The following is a 22979-nucleotide window of genomic DNA, read 5'->3' as shown; positions in this document are numbered from 1 at the left end:
AAGTGCAAGAGCAAACCAGCCAGAGTGCTCCTCTACCCCAGTTTCTACAGCTTGCAGCACCACAGCCCTATTGGCAGACTGGTGTCAGTCAACAATATGATCCCTATGATCCATACACAGATTGGCCTCCCACCAACAGGGGCAGGGGATTAAAAAGGGGTATGAATATGAAAAATGATAAGGGAAGGGGTCTGTCTGCTCCACCATCGGGGGGTTGTTTCATTTGTGGAGACTTGAGTCACTGGAAGGGCGAATGCCCACGGAAGGGACAACCTCCTGCAGGGGGACGGGCTCCCTTCGGAGGAGGGGCTCCAAGGAGAGGGGGAGCTGTCCCAAATGCACTCTCATGGCCTGCCAACCAACAGGTGCCCGGTCAATGCCCAGTCTGGGACCAGGCAGGTGATGCAGAGTTTACTGACGAGGTCAACAGAGAACCAGCAGGGGGGCAAAGGTTGAACCCTACCTACAGGTGCTGAAAATAATAAGCCTATAACAGCCCTAGTGGACACTGGGGCTACTTTCTCCACTGTTACAGGGGGCACGCTGGAGGAAGAAACACTTTCATCTGACACAGTGAGAGTGCGAGGGTTCTCTGGGGAGTCAGAAAGGTGGCCACTAACTAAGCTTATTCTTGTACTCCACAGGTGCACCATCACCCTTGTTGGGGAGGGACATTTTAGTGAAATTGGGGGTAAGATTTTTTTTTTTGTAGTCCAGATGGGATCTATATAAGATTTCCAGATAGCACAATTTATAATTGCTCCACTGGAGGGGGGCTGGTACAAGGGGACACAGGACAATGGGTTCTAGAAAAGGTGGTGGAAAAAGGGGCAGATATTTATTGGTTATTGCTAACTGCACCAGACATGCCAGACGTTACTAAAATTGTACAAGAATGGACTTCATGGATGTCCTCAAAATTTTCACTGTCAGCCCCGGTTGATCCGTTGCATTGCACTGTATAATATGACAGGGAGGGAGATGAAGTATATATGGAAGAATTTCAGAAAGAGGCAGGGATGAAAAATGCTAGGAGTGTCTTAAAATGGACTTTTGAGGCAGAACAGGAATCTATAACACTAAAAACTGATTTGGCCAAACCTGCTGAACTGCAGACCCTAGATTATTCTGTAACATTCCATTTGGATGTCAGTGAGCAAGGGGCTAGTGTGAGTGGGGTACTGTTCCAAAAAACAAAACCAACAGTGCAGGGTTCTGTTGTATATGAGTGCCCATTTGGACCCAATTGAAAGAAAACAACCCCCTTGTGCGAGATTTGATGGGCCAGACAGGGTGGAAACATTTATAACATTGGGAGTAGATGTGTCAGGAAAGGACCCATTAGGACTTATACGAAAACTGGTAGAGAGCGAAAACACCACAACTGCAGTCCCGATGGTCAGGGATCTCACAAAACTAGGTAAAGTGATTAGGAGTACTGATTACAGAAATATCACCCCTCATGATATAGTTACAACGGAAACAGGGTATATAGAGACAAATTTATGGATTGATTGGTTACATGGGAGTGCAGCTGAATTGAAACTGAGTGGTTGCCTGGCTTGTGCTGCGGCTAGACCTGAACTTAATACTGAACCAGCTCCGTTACATCCTGAAGACAAATGGGGTTAGGACTGTATATTGAACATGACAAAAATGGCAGAACCAAAGAACTGTTCTGAACTGAGCAAAATCTATCCTGTTACAACTAATATCACTTCTGTAGGGGCTGCACACAAGGTAAGAGAGGGAAATTTTACCTGTTTCAATTTCACTTCCTCTGGAAACGGTAAGCTAATAGTAGGGAACTTCAGAGTGTCATGGTGCACAGTAATCCACCAGAGGGGGCAGGAAATGGTGGGGTCATGGGCTAGAGCAGGTCTGTATTGTGCATGTGGTACAGGTGTGATGATAGTTAGGCCAACAGAAATAACAGAAGGATTGTGCCCTATGGTGAGGATGGCTGTGCCTTTAACTTTGAATGGAAACAGGTGGAAGCAGGTTGAGAGCAACCTGGTTAGGAGAAAAGAGAGCCTCCCCCGAACCAGATGCCTTTGCTGACAGATGAGGGTGCATATGATGATGAGGATGAAGAAGTGTGATCTCTTTCAGAGATCAAGAGAGGGAATTGTAGAAAATACTTTTTCTAAATGCTTTTAAATTTGTGTTTTGGATGTTCTGTGCTTATGAGAAGACGAAATGTTCTGTGCTTAATGAAAAAGACAAAGAAGACACTGTGTAACAAACTGTTTAGTAAAATGTGTGCGTGTAGTTGCGAACTCTCTACATTTATGTCATTTCTGAGAAACCTTTGTTTACAGGCACGTAGGAGAAAAGAAGCCCTGCAAAAGTAGTAGCAATTTGAAGGTCACTTTAGACTAGACTTTTGGTCACTCTAAGAAGAAGAATGGGATGGGGCTGTATTTTCTTTTCTGTGCAGGAGCGGTTGGCGATAACAGGCCCTGATTGGAGGAGAATGGTCGAACGATATCAGGAGGAGAGACCTGCAGATCAAGAATATAAATACTTGCATTTAGTTTTGTGAGACATTCCTGGACTGCCCAGAATGTCAGATTTGATATTGGCTGTTCTGGAATCCTGAGCTGAGCACTCTTTGACTTTACTATTAAATTGGCTTTAAACTTTGACGCGGACTCGAGCTGTTTTATTTAAAGGGCGAATAAACGAGCTGGGGGGAAGTAGGTATTTTTACAATACCGGCAACTTCCAACAATGATCTCTGCTATTTGTCATTTAACTGGACACCAGTTGTCAAAGAAGGTTGCTTGGCTTTCTTCAGACATGGCAGAGATGTCAGCAGCTAACACAGGGGCAGTGTACCTCAAATTTAAGAAAGCCAACTGCACTCGTCGTCGTTAAGTGCTTTTGAAAACACGTTTTCACCATCCGCCCTCTAACCAACTTCAGGGCCAGCAGAGATTTCCTGGTTGTGAAGATGCCTCCCGCCGTCTAATGGGTTCACATCAGCATCACACCACAACTTCAAACGGCTGAAATGTCAAGGCCTGAGATTGCATTATCTTCTAAATGCATCTGCTTACATAAGCAATTGCTCATTTCCTCACCTGCGGAGATGCGTAACTAGCATAAAACAGTGAAAATGTGTGAACCCAGAAAATTCTATAATAAATAACAGAATATTCTGTGTTTCGCAGGGACATAATTAAATGTACTATGTTTTAAAAAAGAATGAAATATTAGATATAATTAGTGCAGAATCAACTCTGTGTTTAAAATAAGCATCATTGCAGAGCTTTTAGTGTCATTGTACCGACTATTTGAGTTTATAGAACATGTGTCTAAATATGGTACAAAAAACATTTTTTATTATATATAATGTATGTATTCACATTATAGAAAATGTGAATGTGGAGTAAAAAATGATGGCTTTCCCATGATATAAATAATGCAATAAAAAACAAGTAATAATAAAAAGCTGTAACAATGAGAATGAAGTCCTGAGTATTTTTGTATAGTAGAAATGGTAAGAGTAATATTTTACAGTTTTCCACAAAACAAAGGTTTTCATTGAAATGCATTGGTTATTTTTTCAAACAAGTTAGGAAAACAGTGGTATACCCACAGCTAATATTCCTTCAGATTTTCAGTTTTTAGATTATTCTCCAACTTAAATCTCCACAAAATGTGTGTGTATACTTTAGTTGGAGGAGATTTTTTAGCACACCAAACATCATTTCAGTATGTATTTCTCTAAGAACAATTCTCTGGGATGTTTTATTATTTGAATGTTCTTTATGTACATACCTGTGCACTTTTTTTAGACACATCAGCGCGTGAACAGGACTTTTATTTTGAGATGGTGATGTGACGTCATAGATCTGCGCCTCGCTCCTGCGTCTGTTTGAGCTGAAGAAAGGTTTGTGGTTTTATTCATTTAAAGTGTTTAAATTGATACAACGCGGTCAGTCTGCTTTATATTTTTTACAAACATTGTAAAGGTAATTGATCATTCTGTTACACGAGTAACAGAAGACGTGCGTCTCATTTCGGTCCGTATTTAGTGAATCAGATGATAAACACGGATTTATTCAGTGATGGACAAACGGATCTTTTCAAAAATACAGTTCAACTGAATCACTTGCTTCACAAATGATTCACTTTTTGAATCACTGGAATCGCCGCACACTGACGACATCTGCTGCTCAAAACACTGGAAATACAACGAGAACAACAGAAACAAACGTGTGTAATGAACTTTCACAAACAATAGCATTTTCTTTGTCTAAATGTAATATATTAAACGCAATTTAATCACTAAATATTTAATCTTAATTAAAACTAAATGGTAAGTACAGTTATTATTTACTGGTAAAATTTCAGTGTTGAGCAATAATCAGGCCATTAACTCTCACTCTTACCCACACCCTTTCAGTGAAATAGCTCTGAATGGGATGCACACAGAGATTTAGTTTGCATTGATTTTCTTTCTGTTAATTGTTCACATCTTAAACAGGACAAAGTGTACAAACACAGAAAAACTGGTGGAGCAGCTGAGATCCTCGTGACACACTATTATAAAGATGGAGTTTATTAAAGAGGAGAGTGAAGACATGAAGATTGAAGAAACATTCATCAAACATGAAGATATTGAAGAACAAACAAAGATGGCGTTTATTAAAGAGGAGAGTGAAGACGTGAACATTGAAGAAATATTCAGAGTCAAACATGAAGATACTGAGAAACAAACAGGTTGGTTTTCATTCTCAAACCTGAAATGAATATTTATGAATAATGTCACACAGGTGTAGAAATATTGAGACATTCAACAGAAGTGTTGAGATCACATGACAAATAGGCTACTAACACTGCCTTCAAGTGCAGCTGAGAATATTAAACCATTGATTTCTAGCACTTAGGCTAATTATGCAAAAGTATCTAAGAAAATTACTTATTATGCACAAAGCAAATCTTGAAATGTGAGTGGTTACATTTGGCTACTGCATGCCGTCTACATTTGTTCATTTAAAGCTATTTGTGATCCTGGACCACAAAATCAGTCATAAGGTTAAATTTTACAAAACTGAGATGTATACATCATATACAAGCTCAATAAATAAGCTTTCTATTGACATATGGTTTGATAGGATAGGACAATATTTGGCCAAGATACATATATTTGAAAATCTGGAATCTGAGGGGGCAAAAAAATTTAAATACTGAGAAAATCACCTTCAAAGTTCTCCAAATTAAGTTCTTAACAATGCATATTACTAATCAAAAATTACATTTTGATATATTTATTAGGGATGCACCGATCATGGTTTTTCATGGCCGATTCCGATACCGATTTTTTACAAGCAAGCTGGCCGGTTCCGATTTCCGATTTTTTTCAAAAACAAGAAGTTATCCAAGTAAACAACATACAACATGTTTATTTAGTATTTAACAGGGCAAACTGGCTTTGGCTATTGAAACAATAGCATCTGACATCTGAAAAAAAAAAAAAATTAAATACAGTTTAATAAGTAAAACATGTGCTTTTAGTAAAGTAAAAAAAGTAATCCAACAGGCATTTTAATGTAAAATAATAATAATCATTCTTAACAGAACAGACCTTTATTTTTGGCTTTTCAAAAGTAAATGCTTGTTTTTTTTTTAACAAAAAAAGAAGCATCTCAGCTTTGTCACAAGTGAGTCTGTGTCTTTTTTCATCTATCACGTGAGAAGCTGAGCTGAACTAACGTTCGCTGTCCACGCTTGTGCAGGGCGTGGACAGGTGCGCTCGCGCAACTTCAGCGAGCACAGGAAAGCGGCTCTTTGTGAATGAATGAATGATTCAAGATGTGTATGAATTATGTTTCTGAATGAATCGAATGCTGCGGCCCTCGTGCACACTTCCGGAAAAAAAACGGCCGGGATAAAAACGAAAACCGTCCGGTTGTCGGTCACGCGTTAGATGCAAAAACCGGCCGGTTTCGATTTATGGCCGGTCAACCGGTGCATCCCTAATATTTATAGTAGGGATTTTACAAAAAAATCTTCATGGAACATGATCTTTACTTAATTTCCTTATGATTTTTGGCATAAAAGAAAAATCAATAATTTTGACCCATACAATGTATTTTTGGCTATTGTTACAAATATACCCCAGCGACTTAAGACTGGATTTGTGGCCCAGGGTCACATTTGATAAGCAAATAAAACAGCCAGTGGACACTAAAGCTACATCTAAATGAATCCGCATACAATTGAAATAACCTTTTTGTTTTAAAATTTTAAAAACAGACTGTACATAGAGACTGATTTAAGAAACTCTCTTCAATACAGAAACATGTTGTGTGAGTTATTGTTTTTTTAAATGTCATCAGTCAACGCTTCTAGTCAGACACTGCTACATCACGTAACAAAAACATGAACAAGCACTCAATGATTGTCTTTTTATTAAGTAACAAACACATTAATAAATGTTTTTTTTTTTAATAAGTATACCGCGTGCAAGGTTTATGTGCATAGCCAAAATTGTCCATTCTGTTTTTAAGTGAATCTTTGTGGCAGAATTACAGCGCTACATACTTATCTGGCATATATACTACATAGTTCCCTCTCGAGGGAACTTCGAACCGCATCCTCTAGGGGGCCCTATGGGGAACGCCATCAGTGTGACTCGTGTCTGAAGAATACATACAAAAACGACAATGGCCGGCGACAGCTTATGATGTCACCACCGGCACGCCCAGTACAAAGGGGCACCGATAGGACACAACATCCTTTTCTTCATATTCACTCACTTTTTGTCTGAGGGCATGTTCTCTCACCTGAGGTTTTGAAATAATGACTGCTGTGACGTGTGGTGAAGAGTCAACGTTTTCTGCTCCCGAGGGAGTTTATGCAGAGAATTGAGTTTGTGATCATTGCATTCATTCCTTGTTTCTTGTGAAAAAGGCACGCTCTGATACCCGCAGCTTTCATATGGCTCGAGCTGTGTATGTGGTGAGGAGTAAGCAAAATCAGCTCTCGAGGGAGTGAAATGCAATCGTTGCATTCATTGCTTATTTCTTGCGAGAGGCACGCTACTCATAGCTGTTTTCACGAGCTTGCAGGGTATGTGAGTGTGGTGAGTAGCAGTGTTTTCAGCTCTCGAGGGAATTAATGTGCTCTTCCTGATGCATCCGCAAAGGAGGGAGGTGAGTCTTTACTGTTCTCCCGATTTTGCATAAGTGTGTTCACCCTTTCATGGTATTAACAATGCATTCGTGACGGCAGCGGCTCTGTTTTTGCTTGATTCCTGGCAAAATCTGTCGCATGGGCAGATTGTATTTAGCTCCTGTGGGAATACCCTGACCTCATACCATCTAAGTGAGTATGATCCATATACTTAGCTATTGTCTAGCTTAGGGTTGTGACGATGAGGAAATTTCCCCACCGGTTAATCGGCACGTGACAACACCGGTAATACCGGTATCACCGTGGGGGTGGGGGTTTGCTCTTTTTTTTCTGCTTTTAAATAGCGTGCGTATTATACTTTCACTTTTGCGGGATTTGGCAATTCGGCGTCAATTGTTTTAATGGACGACAACGAAACTACAAAAAAAAAAAACAAAAAAAAAAACTTTGAACCCAAAATATTGCCAAAAAGGTGCTTTTGGACACTAAATCGTCCGCCATTCTGTTTCTGTAAATTCGACTCCTCGCACAGATAATTAACACGGCCAATTCACCATCAGCAATCACACTCCGTATCCAAGCACTACAAGAGAATCCCTTTAAATATCCAAGCAGTCTTACCTTCATCATCTCTTGTTTTCAACATCCCTCTCCCTGGGCAGGGGGAGTGCCCCGGGCCTCGGACAAACATGCTTAACTTTTACGCTGTTTATTATAAGCGCAAACTCCTCACGTGATAAATGAAATATGACGCATTGTAGCTATGTTCAGTTTTTAATTATATTGCATGCTCTCGTCTTAAGTACATTATTTAGAATGATATTTTCCATTCAATTCAAATAAATATTTAATAAAAAACGAATACTTTCGTTTCGGAAAAAAAAAAAAAAAGTGGAGACGGTGTCACGGTGGAAAAGTGATGTCACCGGTGTTGCGTCTTAAAACCGGTAACACCGTCAACACCGTCTATCGTGGCAAGCCTAGTCTAGCTATTAACTGTTGTTTGGGGCCTGTGTACTATGCTAAGCTTATGTCTTTCAGGGTAAGTCTTCAGCGAGTGCCAGTTTCTCAGACTTCTTGCTCTTGCAGATTCTGTGGATCTGGCCAGAGCGGAGCCTGTGCTTCTGTTGAGGCAGAAGCATAGTCCACTTAGGGTTGGTTAAGGCTAATCCCCTTGGAAGTACCCCCTTCAGTCTCAGGGCAGGGGAGATTGCCGTTTCTATGCAGCTATATGAGCGAAGGGTTGCTGGATAGGGCGTGCTCCCCTTTCCGGGAAGGGTCCCTCATAGAGAGCCGTCTCTTAGTGGGTCAGGTTTTCCTCCCTGTCCCTCAGGGTTAGGAGCCTGTCCTTTCTGATGTCCAGGTTGATTCCCACTTCTCAAGCCTTGTGGATGATGTAATGCTCCCCATTTTGCAGAAGGGTCCCCTTAGAGCACCACCCCCTGGCAAGTTAGGTTTTCTTCCCTGTATCTCATGGTTAGGAGCCTGTCCTTTCTGATCTCCAGGTTGATTCCTGCTTCTCAAGCCTTGTGGATGATGTCATGCTCCTCATTCTGCAGAAAGGTCACTTATAGAGTGCCACCTCTTGACGGGTCAGGAGTTCCTCGCTGTCTCTCTAGGTTAAGGGCCTGTCCTCCTCTATATCCGCTATTAGAAAGATGGTCAAGTCTAGCTCCATGGCAATACCGTCAGTCGATTAGCAAATTCCAAACTGCCTATGCTGATTGAGTGCAGCATTGCTCCCCTCACAGTGAGGGTTGACCCTAGTATTTCCCGTCATGTGACAAGCATATGGAACCCTGTCGAGTGTGACCTCTCTGGCACACCTTTTTCAAATCCATGTTATGGTAAGTGTGCACACTAGTCTCTGGGCACTTTCTAAAATCCGCAAGGGTGATAAGTGCATAGCAAGTGTTTGTGCACGTTTCTAAAATCCTGTATGGTATAAGTTACGTGCTAGACGTTGTTTCCATTTTTGAGTTGATTTAAAACCCCGGTCTCCTTGGGCCCAACTACACTTAGGTATCATCACAGATACCTTATGACCATCTGCTACCTAGGATAGAGATAACATTGTTCCCCTTAGCGCCCCCTAGAGGATGATCGTTCTCTATCTCAGGGAACGTCTCAGGTTACGTATGTAACCCTGGTTCCCTGAGGGAACAAGACGCTGCGTCGAACGCTATGGGGAACGCCATTGGCGAAGCACGCTCTGAACGTAGTCTGCAACCAATCAGATGCAGACGCAGCATAAGACGTTCACCCCTCGAGGGCTGACTGTGCATGCTCCGCTCTCAAGCAGACCACAAACAGACTGTGTGTATCCCCACCAACAATGAAGCGTTGGCAGGGAGGAACACACCGTCTGTAAGTTCCCCCTCTACAAATACCTGAACACACTGAAGACGATTTAAAGGCTATAGAGAGAGGCTCTATAGCCAAAGCAAAAAGGAGAGGTGAGAGTGGACACCCTTGACGGGTGCCACGAGAAAGCGAGAAATAAGGGTACTTTTCAGAGTTTGTTTTCACGCAAGCTGAATGAGTGGAATATAGTTAACGAATCCATGAGATGAATTTAGATCTGAATCCAGATTTTTGTAAAACCATGAATAAGTAATCCCACTCCACCAGGTCAAAGGCCTTCTCTGCATTGAGAGAGATAACCATTTCTGGTCTTGAAGACCGGGATGGAGTAAAGATTACATTCAAAAGTCTACGTATATTGGACGTTAACTGACGGCCCAGTATAAAACCGCAGCATAAACCTGCAGAATTCACCTGCTCATCATGGAAATGCACATTAGTCCATTATTGCCAAAGTCAGTTAGGGGGCAGCCGTGGCCTAATGGTTAGGGAGTCGGACTTGTAACTGAAAGGTTGCAGGTTCGATTCCCAGGTCCGGCAGGGATTGTAGGTGGTGGGAGTGAATGTACAGCACTCTCTCCACCCTCAATACCACGACTGAGGTGAGTCCCTTGAGCAAGGCACCGTTCCCCCAACTGCTCCCCGGGCGCCGCAGCCATGGCTGCCCACTGCTCCGGGTGTGTGTTCACGGTGTGTGTGTGTTCACTACTGTGTGTGTGCACTTGGATGGGTTAAATGCAGAGCACAAATTCCTAGTATGGGTCACCATACTTGGCCTCACCTCACTTCCTTTCCTTTCCTTTAAAAGAAAGTTCTTTTGGGAAAACGAATCCACTGCCTCAGAAGAATCAAAGAACCGTTCCGCGCCATTATAGCTCACTCGAAGGTGAGCCGTGTACAGCATTCCAAATCGTACTCCTTGCTTGTAAAGTAGGCGCTTGATCTTGTTAAACGCTGCTCGTGTCCTCGCAAACCCTATGCTGAAGTCCTTGAACATCTTGATCTTGTGGCCTTTGTAGGAAATGTCCTTTTGGGATTTAGACTATCTCATGACAGTTTCCTTAATGATGTATTGGTGAAATCTGATTATCAACAGCCGTGGGGGTTCGTCTGCGCGAGGTTTAGGTTGGAGACTGTGGTGGACATGATCCAGCTCGTGTGGTTCTGCTAGGCAATCGCCAAGAATCTCGGAAAGCAGGTTAGACACATACTCCCTTGGGTTCTTTCCTTCAATGTCCTCCGGTAAACCTACAAGTCGTACATTTTGCCACTTCGAGCGAGATATCAAATCTTCTATATTAGCTTTAAGAGCCTGTGTTTTCCTTTTCGGTGTTTATCAGTTTTAACTGAAGAGCTTTTACATCATGCTCAAGCTAAGTTATTCGGTCACTGTGTTCTGAAAGGCCCGCTTCCATCTCGTTGATCGTCGCTGCCTGTGCTGTTAAGGTCGCACTGAATGATTCGACTGAAGACCGAATTGTTTCCAGAGAAGTGTTTAAAAGTGCAACGAATTCCCCATCTCTTTTCTGAATCTTTCAAGCTCCTTAACTAGGGATTCGATTGTAAGCTGCGAAGATGTGGATTCGTTATCCGCCATTTTTCTGCTTTCTTGACAGGCCCGATCATGGTGAGCTTGTTGTTTACCGCCTGTCCCCGTAGACTTGCTCATTTTAAATGAAAATTCCGACGGCGTAGACTTTCAAAAATAAAAATGAGGTGCAACAAGTTTGATGTGCTGATCAAATAAGGTGTATTCTTAAGATATTAAATGAAATAACGCGGAGCGCAGACACCGTGCGTCTCACCACCGCATTACCAAACCGAAAGTCCCGGACCAGGTTAGTTTAGCAGCATTAGTTGCCAGAGTTTCCCAGTGCTCCGGCTGCATGTTTAATTTAATTTAATATTATGTTTCTAGAGATGTAATTATAATATTACTAATGTTTTTTACATAAACATTTAAAATTGAGTGATTTTACATTTTTTAAATAAGATTTTTGAGAGATTTGATTTGAGATGACAGTTGTCCACTATTTCTCATCCTCTGACAGTCTGTTTTGGTGTTTTCCATTTGAAAGGTCAAGTGTAACAGCCAACTTTTATGATTGGCTAACACAATTGCCCCCTTAATAAAACCTCAGGAGGAATTATTTTGTAATGAATTTTTCATCTGATGGTTAAGTGGGGAGTTTCTTTTTTCCTAGTCTCTCTCTAAATTTGTTGAATTTTATCCCCTAGGAGACATAAAAATAGTATATAATAATTGAGATCAGTCTATATAGATTTTCTAGATTTAATTAAATGTATAACAGCCAACTTAATCTCTGTAGGGTACTGGCCGACCAGGATCAGGTTTGGAGACCCTGGAATAGGATCTAGCATACATGCATTACATGTTGTGATGTTAATTGCTTTGTGCCATTAAACTGGGGTTAACTTTTATCTCTTTGTTTTTCCACCTTAGACCTAACAGCACTGAAAAAGGAGAGAGAACTACTGAATGAAACTGAAGAGAAAGATCAGTTTGAGAATCTTCATAATTTTGTTTCTGGAGAAAAATCTTTTTGTTCTTTTGAGTCTGAAAAGACTTCTAAACAAAAAAGTGCTCAAAAGACAGGAACTAGGAGTATTTTCACTTGCTGTCAGTGTGGAAGGAGTTTCAAACAACAAAGACGCCTTAAAAAGCATGTGAAAATTCACGCTGAAGAGAAGCCTTACACATGCAAACAATGTGGAAAGAATTTCACTGAAAAATGTAGCCTTAACAGACACATGATAATTCACACTGGAGAGAAGCCTTACACATGCAAACAGTGTGGAAAGAGTTTCACTGGAAAAGGAGGCCTTGCCAGACACATGAGAATTCACACTGGAGAGAAGCCTTATTCATGCAAACAGTGTGAAAAGGGTTTCAAACAACAAGCACACCTTAAAAGTCACATGATAATTCACACTGGAGAGAAGCCTTACACATGCCAACAGTGTGGAAAGAGTTTCACTGAAAAAAGAAGCCTTAACAGACACATAAGATTTCACACTGGAGAGAAGCCTTACTCATGCAAACAGTGTGGAAAGAGTTTCACTGATAAAGGAAACCTTAACAGACACATGAGATTTCACACTGGAGAGAAGCCTTACACATGCAAACAGTGTGGAAAGAGTTTCACTGAAAAAGAACACCTTAACAGACACACGAGATTACACACTGGAGAGAAGCCTTACTCATGCAAACAGTGTGGAAAGAGTTTCACTGATAAAGGAAACCTTAACAGACACATGAGATTACACACTGGAGAGAAGCCTTACACATGCAAACAGTGTGGAAAGAGTTTCCATCAAAAAGGAGACCTTAACAGACACATGAGAGTTCACACTGGAAAGAAGCCGTACACCTGCAAACAGTGTGGAAAGAGTTTCACTGAAAAAGCAAACCTTAACAGACACATGAGATTTCACACTGGATAGAAGCCTTACACATGCCAACAGTGTGGAAAGAGTTTCACTGAAAGAGAAAACCTTAACAGACACATGAGATTTCACACTGGAGAGAAGCCTTACACATGCAAACAGTGTGGAAAGAGTTTCACTCTAAAAAGATGCCTTAACAGACACATGAGATGTCACACTGGAGAGAAGCCTTACACATGCAAACAGTGTGGAAAGAGTTTCAGTCAAAAAGGAAGCCTTGACAGGCACATGAAAATTCACAATAAAGAGAAGCCTAACAAATCCCCTTACCATGGACAGAGTTTCAAGCAAAATGTCTAGAACGGACAGTTCCGGTCCTTGATTTTGATTTGCCACAATCAAAGCTGTTGTAAATTACTCTACAAACATACACACCTCTTTGTTTCTCTGCAACCACATTGTTGAATGCACAGTTACAGCTGAGGTCAAAAGTTTACATCCCCCTTTTAGAATCTGCAAAATGTTCCCTTGTCAAAACAATCCTAAAGGATTCTAATAAGAATCCTATATAGGACTCCTACAATGATAGAAATTCTAATTTACATTTTAAACCAATGTGTTTTGTCCATAGTACACTTTACCATGTCAACTAGCTATATTGTATTGGACTGAGCTTAATGCATAAATGTGCAAAGAATATGGACTGTTGACAATGTGTTTGCTCTGTCTACGATTTAAGAACTTCACATTTGTATGCCATGAATTGAAGGGGGAAACACACTGTTTTTTGATTCAAGCATTTCAACATCAGTGTGCATGGATTTAATTTACACACATCAGTTACTTTCTGTCTTCTACCACCAACATTGCGGCTTTGTGGAAGGCTGTAATCATTATATGGTTGGTGTTGTGGACTTTCGTACTGGTGCAGGGATGTGATGGAGGCGGAGCGAAAGTCCACAACACCAACCCCCTGACGGTGATTGGTTGGAACACTGTTTGTTTTGCTGTGGAAAGGTTGGTAGCACAGATTGTTTTGTTTTTTTGGCAAATCTCGGACCCTAGGCTGACCTGAGAGACGCGTTTTTTTTTTTACAGCTGATTTATGTGGCAGGCAGCGAGCGGATCGTGAAGAAAGGTCAGCTGAATTTGACACTTTATGTTTCAGGCTTGAAATCGCTGATACAACCTTTAATTTAGTCTTTCTCAAGTTCACTCTTACGGATCATAAATTAAGGGAAAGGTTAGGCGTATCTGGTGTGCTGTCCGGGAGAGGGTTCCAAGCTCGGCAGAAATTCCCGAGCCCGGGGCACTTCTCTTGCCCTCGGGCTGAAGGTGAGGAGACTGGGTGGTGGAAGGGTGCTGAAAAATGGGAGATGAAGAAGGTAGGGCTGCTTCGGTTATTTCTCGTGCTGATTGGATAGGGAGTGTGATTACTAATGATGAATTGGCTGTGTTAATTATCCGTGTGAGCTCCTCCCGAAAATCCTGAAACCGCAGAAAGCCAGGATAAACATTGCATCTAGGGTACGGGTGGTGTGAATGGACTGGTAGCCTTTACGGAGGGTGGAGATGGAATTGTTCAGATTTTTTTAGGGTTATAATTTGGCGGGTGTCCGGGCGAGTGGGATGTTTTTTTTGGATGCCTTTGATTAGTAGGGACATCTGGGAATTGGTTATATTGGATGAAGGTGAGCCATACAGATGTTTATGGAAAAAATTGGGTCCCGCTTAGGTACCCTTTCATTGAGCCAATTTGGAGGTTTTTGATGATGTTGAGGTAAGAGATAAATGAGATAATAGACAGCAGTGAAAAATCGGGGAACGACAGGTTGTAAGCAGAGTGGAATGTTTTAAAACATTTCCATGCTGTTAGGTAAGACTTAAGGGTCCTGGGCGAAATGGCTTGAAGGATGGAATTAAGATAAGCTTCTAGGAGAGGTCTCAAAGAGTGGTTTATGGGAATATCAGCTCTGAATAGGGAGGAACTGGGGTTGGAAGTAGGTGTGATGATGGCATAAACTGATCCGCAGGCTTTGGATCCATTTGCAACAGCTTTTTTGACGTAGACAAAGTAAACAAACAGTAGTCGACAACGGCAGACTGATGTGGTGAAAACAAACAGGAAGGGGAATCGATAGTCAAGGCAATAGGTTGAGGCGGGCGGCGATCAAAGGGGGTAATCCGTGCAACGAGCGAGGGTCGGTAATAGGCAGGTGGCAAACGTTCACACACACGATAAACAGTCCGGTTGGCAACAGGATAGCAGTCCGAGAAAAGAGCACTCAGGATTGCTAGCATAACTAAACAAAACTTTGCGAGGGAAACGCCCACAAAACAGTTCTTAAATGGCCGACAAGGGGAAATGACCCGGAGGACCCGGAACCGGAAGTCAGGGTCCCAGGTACGGGGATGCTGGGAAATGTAGTGTCAGAACTCCGGTGAAGGTTAGGTGGAGGTGAGCCAATGGCCTTGGAGAAAACCTCCAAACCCGATGGAAGGGGCAGCGTTGGTAAAAAGCTGTATATCAATTGGTGAGAAAAGCAGGTTGTTGTAGAAAAAGGATAAGCCATTCCATTCTTAAGGAAGGCTATGCATAGGATAAGTTTGTTGCGGCATGAATCAGTTAGGAATATTTGGTCTTCCAAAGTGTGTGCGGAGGATGCAAGGGAGAAGAGCTGGGAGATGAAGGGGCGGCCTTGCGGGATGATGCGCATCGTGAAATTCAGATGGCCTAAAATGGATAACAGCTTGCGTTTGGGACAGCTAGGGGTAATTGAGAGAGTGGGGGCTACCAGAATTGTCTAATCAATTTTTTTCTTTTGGTAATGATGCCTGAAATTTTTGTGAATCCAAATTGATACCAAAGAATTGGATGGAGGTGCTAGGGCCTACGCTTTTGTCTTGGGTGAGGGGAAAAGCTTTTGGGTCGAGAAATGTGCGGCTGGGAAGGAGTCGGGGGGCAAGATGAATCAAATAAGATATATGGTAATTATTGGAGAGGATTCAACAAATTGCTTCTGACGGGTGTCTAAGAATTTAGGGCTGCTTCTACAGCCATCTGGGTGGATGGGCATGACTTTAAAGGCAGAGGTAATGTGAACTTTGGCCAGCCAAGCACTGCAACCTGCTTCTTTGATCAGGGTGATGACTTGGTCAATGTCATGATAGTGGAGAGAAAATTATTTGAGCGGGATGAGACTCTTAATGCTCGGAAACTGGGAATTCTGTGAGGATGAAAGATGGGTTATGAGGTGTTTTTTACCTAAAATGTTTGGTTGCTACGCTGATGGGCCTTATGCGAAAAAGCCGGGGCAGAAGAAAATGAGGGAAGGAGAGGAATAGATTGTGATGTAGACGGCGCCATTAGTGGAGGCATGCTCGTGCTATGGGTGATTCCTGGGGTGGAGGAAAACAGAGGGAAGGAGAGAGGGAATAGCTGGTATCAAAGGCAGTGGCATACTCACACTATGAGTGGCTTCTGAGGCAGAAGAATAAGAGGGAAGGAGAGCGGGAATAGCTGGCGCTGGGGCTTGCACTGTTAGTGGAGACAAGTTTGCGCTGGACTGGGATGGGTAGGGGAGGGGGTTAGGAGTGTGGTGATGCATGGGCTGCAAATTGGGCTGACGTCATCAGCTTGCTGACGTTCCGTTGAAAGGGGAGGAGAGCGGGAGCTGGCGGCAGTGATGGACATGGACAGTAACGAAGTAGTTTTACTTCGTTACTGTACTTAAGTAAATTTTTCAAGTATCTGTATTTTACTGGAGTAGTTTTATTTTAAGTAACTTTTACTTTTACTTCACTACATTCTAAAGCATAAGATCATACTTTTTACTTAACTACATTTCATAAAACATGTCATTACTCCTTATAATATATCACGTGCCCCGAGACGTAGAAGCAGTGTCTGATTCATGAACAAACTGATTCTTTTCAATGAACCTGTTAAATCATTTCGCAAATTGCACCAAACAATTCATTCACGAATTGGACTGATCCAATTGCAGCTGTTCTCGAGTCGACAACTCACTGATTCAAATGAGCTGTTTAGAGCGAGTGCGATTCACAAATAAGAACCGGGAGATCTTGTGAGTGCGTGCGCGACTGATGCTGCGAAAAGTAAGTTATAATGTCGAGTTTTAGGATTAATTATTGTAACTGTCAGTTGTTTGTGAACTAAATCTGTTATAAAGGGTAATATATTTAAGCCCACTGAAATGTTTGAATGCAGACACATCAGCATCGCTGTCTCAATGTTTTAGGTCAAAAAACGAAACATTAAAATAACACAGATTAAATAAAATAACTCACGCACGTTCATATTCCTCACTGCTGTGACCTTAACAATTTTATTAAAATGCTACGCATTTAGCCCTATGTGACGTCTGTTTTTATATTGTTTATTAACAGTATAATTTATATATTGTTTGGATCAACTAGCTTAGTAGATAGATATGAATGTTTATTTATAACCATACTGAAAATAAGTATATATTGTTAGCTGATGCTAACTGTCTAGCTAACAAGCTTGCTGGTGCTAAGTTGAGGTAATTTTCAGATATGAAGTCAAATATTTATAATCAATCACCGAGCCAGATTACATCTGAGGGAAAAAGAAAAGATGTGATGTTCAGAACATGGTAACTACAGTAATTATCATAGTGGGAAGTGATGTCCTCTGGGGGCATTTGGCCAGGGGTGTTTTTACACCCCAGATAATGTTTGAGAAAAAAGAAAAGTATGATGAAAATATAATTACATTTTCCTTAAAATGTTCTTCCTAACTTCAAGCCTTATTCCCATATCATTTATAACTGTGACGTTCTGCAAAACAAGCTTTAAAACACTTTTCTTACTGGTGAAAATAAGATGGTCAAATCAGTTTTCTCTCAGGTACATCGCAATGTAAGCATTACAGTGAACATTACTACGCCACTCTCGTCAAAGTAGTCCATATCAACAACAAAAATATATCTTGGCTCCATAAAGGCTAGTGGTTATTTTGGGAAAAGCCAAGGCTTTTTGAACAGTAGGATTATAAATATATATATGCTAATATAAAATTAAATTCAGTAGCCTATATAAAATTGCAAAATACTTAAGTACTTTTTTAAGTAAACAAAATTTTTTGTACTTTTGTACTTTCATTCGAGTAAAATTGAAAAAGGAGTACTTTTACTGGAGTAATATTGTATTATACGTATCTGTACTTTTACTCAAGTACTTGATTTGTGTATTTCGTCCGCAACTGGCTTGCCGATGCTCTTGTGATGCGTCCTGATGACCGTGGGTTAGGGGTGCTGCGACCTGAGCTTGCTCTATTCGCAGCCTTGGATAGAGGAGTGCAATTTAGGGGTTCGTCGGATACCTAAAGCTTAACCTTAAGGCTGAGCCTAAAACTATTTTGTTTTTGTTTATTATTACATACATTTAAACAATGGTCTGTCAGAATACTCAATTCTGACTGACTGGAAGTTGTGTAATAAAATGTAAATGATGAGAATAGCTGTCATTTTACATATTTCATTTAAATATTGGCCTGCAAACATGGAAAACATTTTGGGTTACAACTGTAACCCTTGTTCCCCGAGAAAGGAAAGGAGACACTGCATCTGTAATGACACTTTGGGGTTCCCCTCATTGTAGCGTGGCTGAAGCACGAACGAAACTATTCCAATCCTGATTATTGTTGCGTCTGTCATGGTCGGGGGTAATGAGAATTAAACAAAAGTTCTTTAATAAAATCCACAAAAGGTAGTTCAGACAGGGAAATCCAGACAGGGAGACGGGTGAACACGCATCCAAGATAACATTGATATCACTCAAGGAAATACTCCGTGAATGCACCCACGGGTAGATGGCCAGTGGCTGTGTTTTACAATATCCTTAACCTGGCTGCAGTAAATGCTTCCATCATATTCAAGGAATGCACAAATGAGAGAATGCCTTCATAATGCAACTCACAAAATGAATTTCGAACACGAGAGCAAAAGCCACACATCTGATGGTGTGAGCTGGAACCCAGGCAGGAGCAGCAGCGGATGGAGAGAAGAAGACCGTGCTAAGTGCTGAGAACCTGCAAGAAAAACAAAATGAATGACACTTGGTGTGTGGGAGCTGCAAGTGAAAGGTACAGATTACCAAGTAATCGATGCACTAGCATCAGTAAATGATGCCACATGCCTTTTTTCAAGTGGAGCCCACTTAGAGGAGAATGCATTTGTTATGATTTTACAGCATGATATTTTCCTTATAATTTGACAGAATATTTTCTTTAAAATTTTACAGCATGATAGTTTTGTTCATTCTAAAACAAATACTGCTTTATAAATAAGTTTGTTTTCCACAGTATATATAGGTATGTGTGTTTTTGGCCATATTTTACTATGCATTGAATTAGTGATATGTTTATTAGTTTATTAGTAATTATATAACTTATTTTTACAAAGAAATAAACTAAATATTGATTCAAATTTGTACGTGTAATTAGTTACAATAGCAGGTTTTGACATTCATTAGATTTTTTTAGACTTTCATTCATCTGTAGAACAAAAATAAGAAGAGTATTTTAAATTAAATCTGAGTGCTTTCTGTCCCTCTAATGATAGCCTACACAACTACCTCTTTCAAGATCCAGAAAGGCATAAAGACATCAAGTATGTGACTCCAGTGGCTTGACAACAAATTTTTGAAGTGATGCAAATTTGTGGAAGAAAACAAAACGAATTGTCTTTTTTCTCACAAAATGTAACCCATCCCAGAAGTACTGTACTTGTTTACAAGCAGAGAAAAAGGGACAACGTATGCATTCCTCATATATTAAAGGTCCTGTTTTTTTTGTGCAGTTGAGCTCACATTTGTGCCTTTTTTTTAAATGGTGTCAACACACGTGCAGGATCTATCATCTATGCTAAAGTGAAGATGTTTTGTGAACAGAAAGCATTAAAACTGATGTTAGGCCACTGGAGTCCCATACTTTAATGATGTTTTTATACCTTTCTGGGCCTTGAAAGTGGTAGTTGCATTGGCTGTCAATGGAGAGACAGAAAGCACTCAGAATTCATTAAAATGATCTCCATTTGTGTTCCAAAAATGAACAAAAGTTTTACAGGTTTGAAACAACATAAGGGTGAGTAATTTAACAATTTTCTTATAATATTTTTGGTTAACTCTCTCTTTAAGTTAGATGACTAATCTGTAATTCATGCAAAATTATCTTAATGTTAAACTTAAATTGGCATGGTTCTGCAACAATGCTTTCTTGTACAGCATTTGAAAATATGAAACAAAGATTTGTTTTACTCATGCTTGACATTTCAATGTGAAACTAAGAAAGTAAGAGCAAACATGATGTGAGACGCAGAGCTCCAAGTGTTTGTACACTCTTAGTATACCTCTCACCATGTGCCAGTTTGAGAAAACTACTGAATGCAGCCTCCAGGTTTATTCCCACCTTTATCTGCATGTTTACTCCAAGTTCCTTTTTGAGATTTGAAAAGCTCAAATACTTCATGGTTTTCCAAAACTGTTCATGCAAGAGCCTTGGAGGAATGCGTAGCCACTTAGTTGCCTTCATCTCAACCCTCGTTCAGGATTTCTTCCCAGGAAATCTCTAAAAGAAATGGATATGAATAAAACTGAACTACAGAGTAAAATGCAGATTGGAGATAGAAAAGCAATCATACAGTATTTTAAGCTAATTAAATCAACTGCTATTTAAACAGTGGAAATTGCTTAGCTTACATTTCCAATGGTCTTTATTTGCAAGTCATATGAGCTTGTCAAATCAACTGTGTCTTACAACATACTTTATTATTTTCAACTAAATAAACAGCAACACAACCAAATGCTTTATAAACATTTCATGGCATATGTGTTGCTTACTTCTGTATGAATTCCAGCGTAAATGCCATCTCCTCTGGGTATTTGTAGCTCACAATTGCAACAGGGGAGGAGATGTGATCATTAAATGAATAGTGAAATGAAAAATGAAAATTTGATTTTTATCCACGTCCATGATATGGCTGGCAGACTGCACCGGTTTTCGTCAAAAATCTTTTGTGTTTCTCTGAGGGAAAAAATGTCACCTACATCTTGGATGCCCTGGGGGTAAGCAGATAAACATCACATTTTCATTTTTGGGAGAAGTATCCCTTTAACAATTGCAGTGTTCAAAATTTCAATACTAAATAATTTCAATACAACCTTTGATACTTGACAGGACATTTCGGTGCATATTATTTCGCTTCCAAAAATACACTGATTCAAATTCGCCAAGCAATTCGATGTTACTAATCCAGGTATGGCAGAAGAGCAATTGAGCATCGATACAAAATCGACGCCTGTTGCTTTCCGCTTCACCAGCAGGTGGTGAAAGCGAGTCTTGCTGAGACCATTGCAACAAGTGGAACGCGGATTTGCAAAAATGGACCAAGATATAAGTACTGCATAGTTTTAAGATTATTATAAGATCATAAAGAAACAAAAGTATTGTTTATTTGTAATGTGTATATTTGTTAGTTTTCTCTATTAACATCAATTGACCCCATTTATTCATATTACACATCACATACACTGTGTGCATAATTATTAGGCACGTTGATACTGTGGTCATATTTTTTTTTCTAAGCACATTTGCTAGTTATTTTTAACACATCACTGAACAACATGTATTTAAAGATGTATTTCACCAAGAATTCAACTCTGGATGCTGTATATACTGCCCTACAAAGCAAAAAGGCAGTAACTACGCCGAGTGCAGAACTGAGAAAAATGACTTTAAAGTTATCCTGTCATCCAGCCTAAGTAGTTGAAGGTAGATTATTGAACATGTGGCTGTTTTGTTACTTTATATTAGCTTATTCTTTGTACATATCAATCCTCATTTTTAATTTGATATTTTACCACTATTTTGCAGTTACTGTATTCTTGCTTTGTATGACTTACCAAAAACGTGGCACCATACCAAGGAAAAAGGCAGTAACTACAGATTCTCCAAAAACTATTTTGCCACAACTTGGGCTCTGGGTGTGTTAGATACACTGTATTTGAAATAATTGGAACCATTTGTTTTCCTGAACATGGATATAGTTTTCCCAAACCCAAACTAATTTGACCATTTTAGGTCAATATTTTCCACCCGGAAGCTGTTCTGGTGCTGAAACGGCTGATAAAATCAAAACTAAGCTGTATCAAGGCCCAAATGGGGACAATTTATTTTGAATAGGACTATATTGTTATGTGTGAGTATTAGATTAATGTGTGTCTGGGGGTGTTTCTGTATCTGTAATGTAGTATCTGCTATACCTACAAATCACATTAATGTTAAAGCACTGCAAAACAACTTTTTGCACTGCAAAAAGACTGCGTTCACACCGCCCCAAACGTCAAGCATCAGTTGCGGCCAGATTACATGTAAAATCTATGGTTGAGTCCGTCAGAGGCTCTGCGTTGCGTTGTGTGCGTTGGATTCGTCAACTTTTCAAGCGTTACCTGCGTTTCAAGCGTCAACGCAGCAAACGCAAGCAACGCAGAAGTTCAGCTAGCTGAACTTTTGACGGACTTAACGCACTTGACGCAGTGCGTCAACCAATCAGAGTGTCTCACTGTAGCGACATCACCACACGTATCTTGAATGAAGCGGGAGCAAAGAAAAAATCATTTTCAATTTAATTGTATTATATATAATATATAGCCTATATATATTGCTCATTGTAACCGTCTGCAATCGCAGAGAATTGTATGATCCGTCCTCGTTGTTGTATAAAGACAGGAATGTAAAGGAACTTGCTTGGATGAAGGTCGCTGAAGAGATCGGGATGTCGGCTAAGTTATCAAATCTTTTCTCAACGTAATTATTTCCCATTTCGTTAGCTAGCGAAAAATGGTCATGAGAAGATTTCAAAATGTCAGCTCCCTACTAGTTTGCCATTGTTTATTCAGGGGAAGTGTGCAAACTAGATGCGTTGCCTGACGTGTGCGGTGTGATCGCACCAAAAAGCAAGCGTTGCGAGCTTCAACATACATGCGTCACACTAGATGCGTTGGGAGCGTTGCCTGAC

At 40.5% G+C, this 22979-nt stretch overlaps 1 protein-coding gene across 1 annotated transcript in view; it reads left to right on the top strand.

Annotated features, from left to right (window-relative positions):
* The window catches only part of LOC141339661 (uncharacterized), a 353139-nt gene that overhangs the window by 254202 nt on the left and 75958 nt on the right, over positions 1-22979 (top strand). Inside the window, 1 exon segment of the mRNA XM_073844972.1 lies at positions 12279-13202. Coding sequence (XP_073701073.1) covers positions 12279-13202 — 924 coding nt within the window.

This window comes from Garra rufa, chromosome 1 (genome assembly GCF_049309525.1).
Source record: "Garra rufa chromosome 1, GarRuf1.0, whole genome shotgun sequence".
Lineage (NCBI taxonomy): Eukaryota > Metazoa > Chordata > Actinopteri > Cypriniformes > Cyprinidae > Garra > Garra rufa.
Note: the sequence above shows the minus strand (reverse complement) of the source record. Positions and strands in the feature narration are given on the sequence as shown.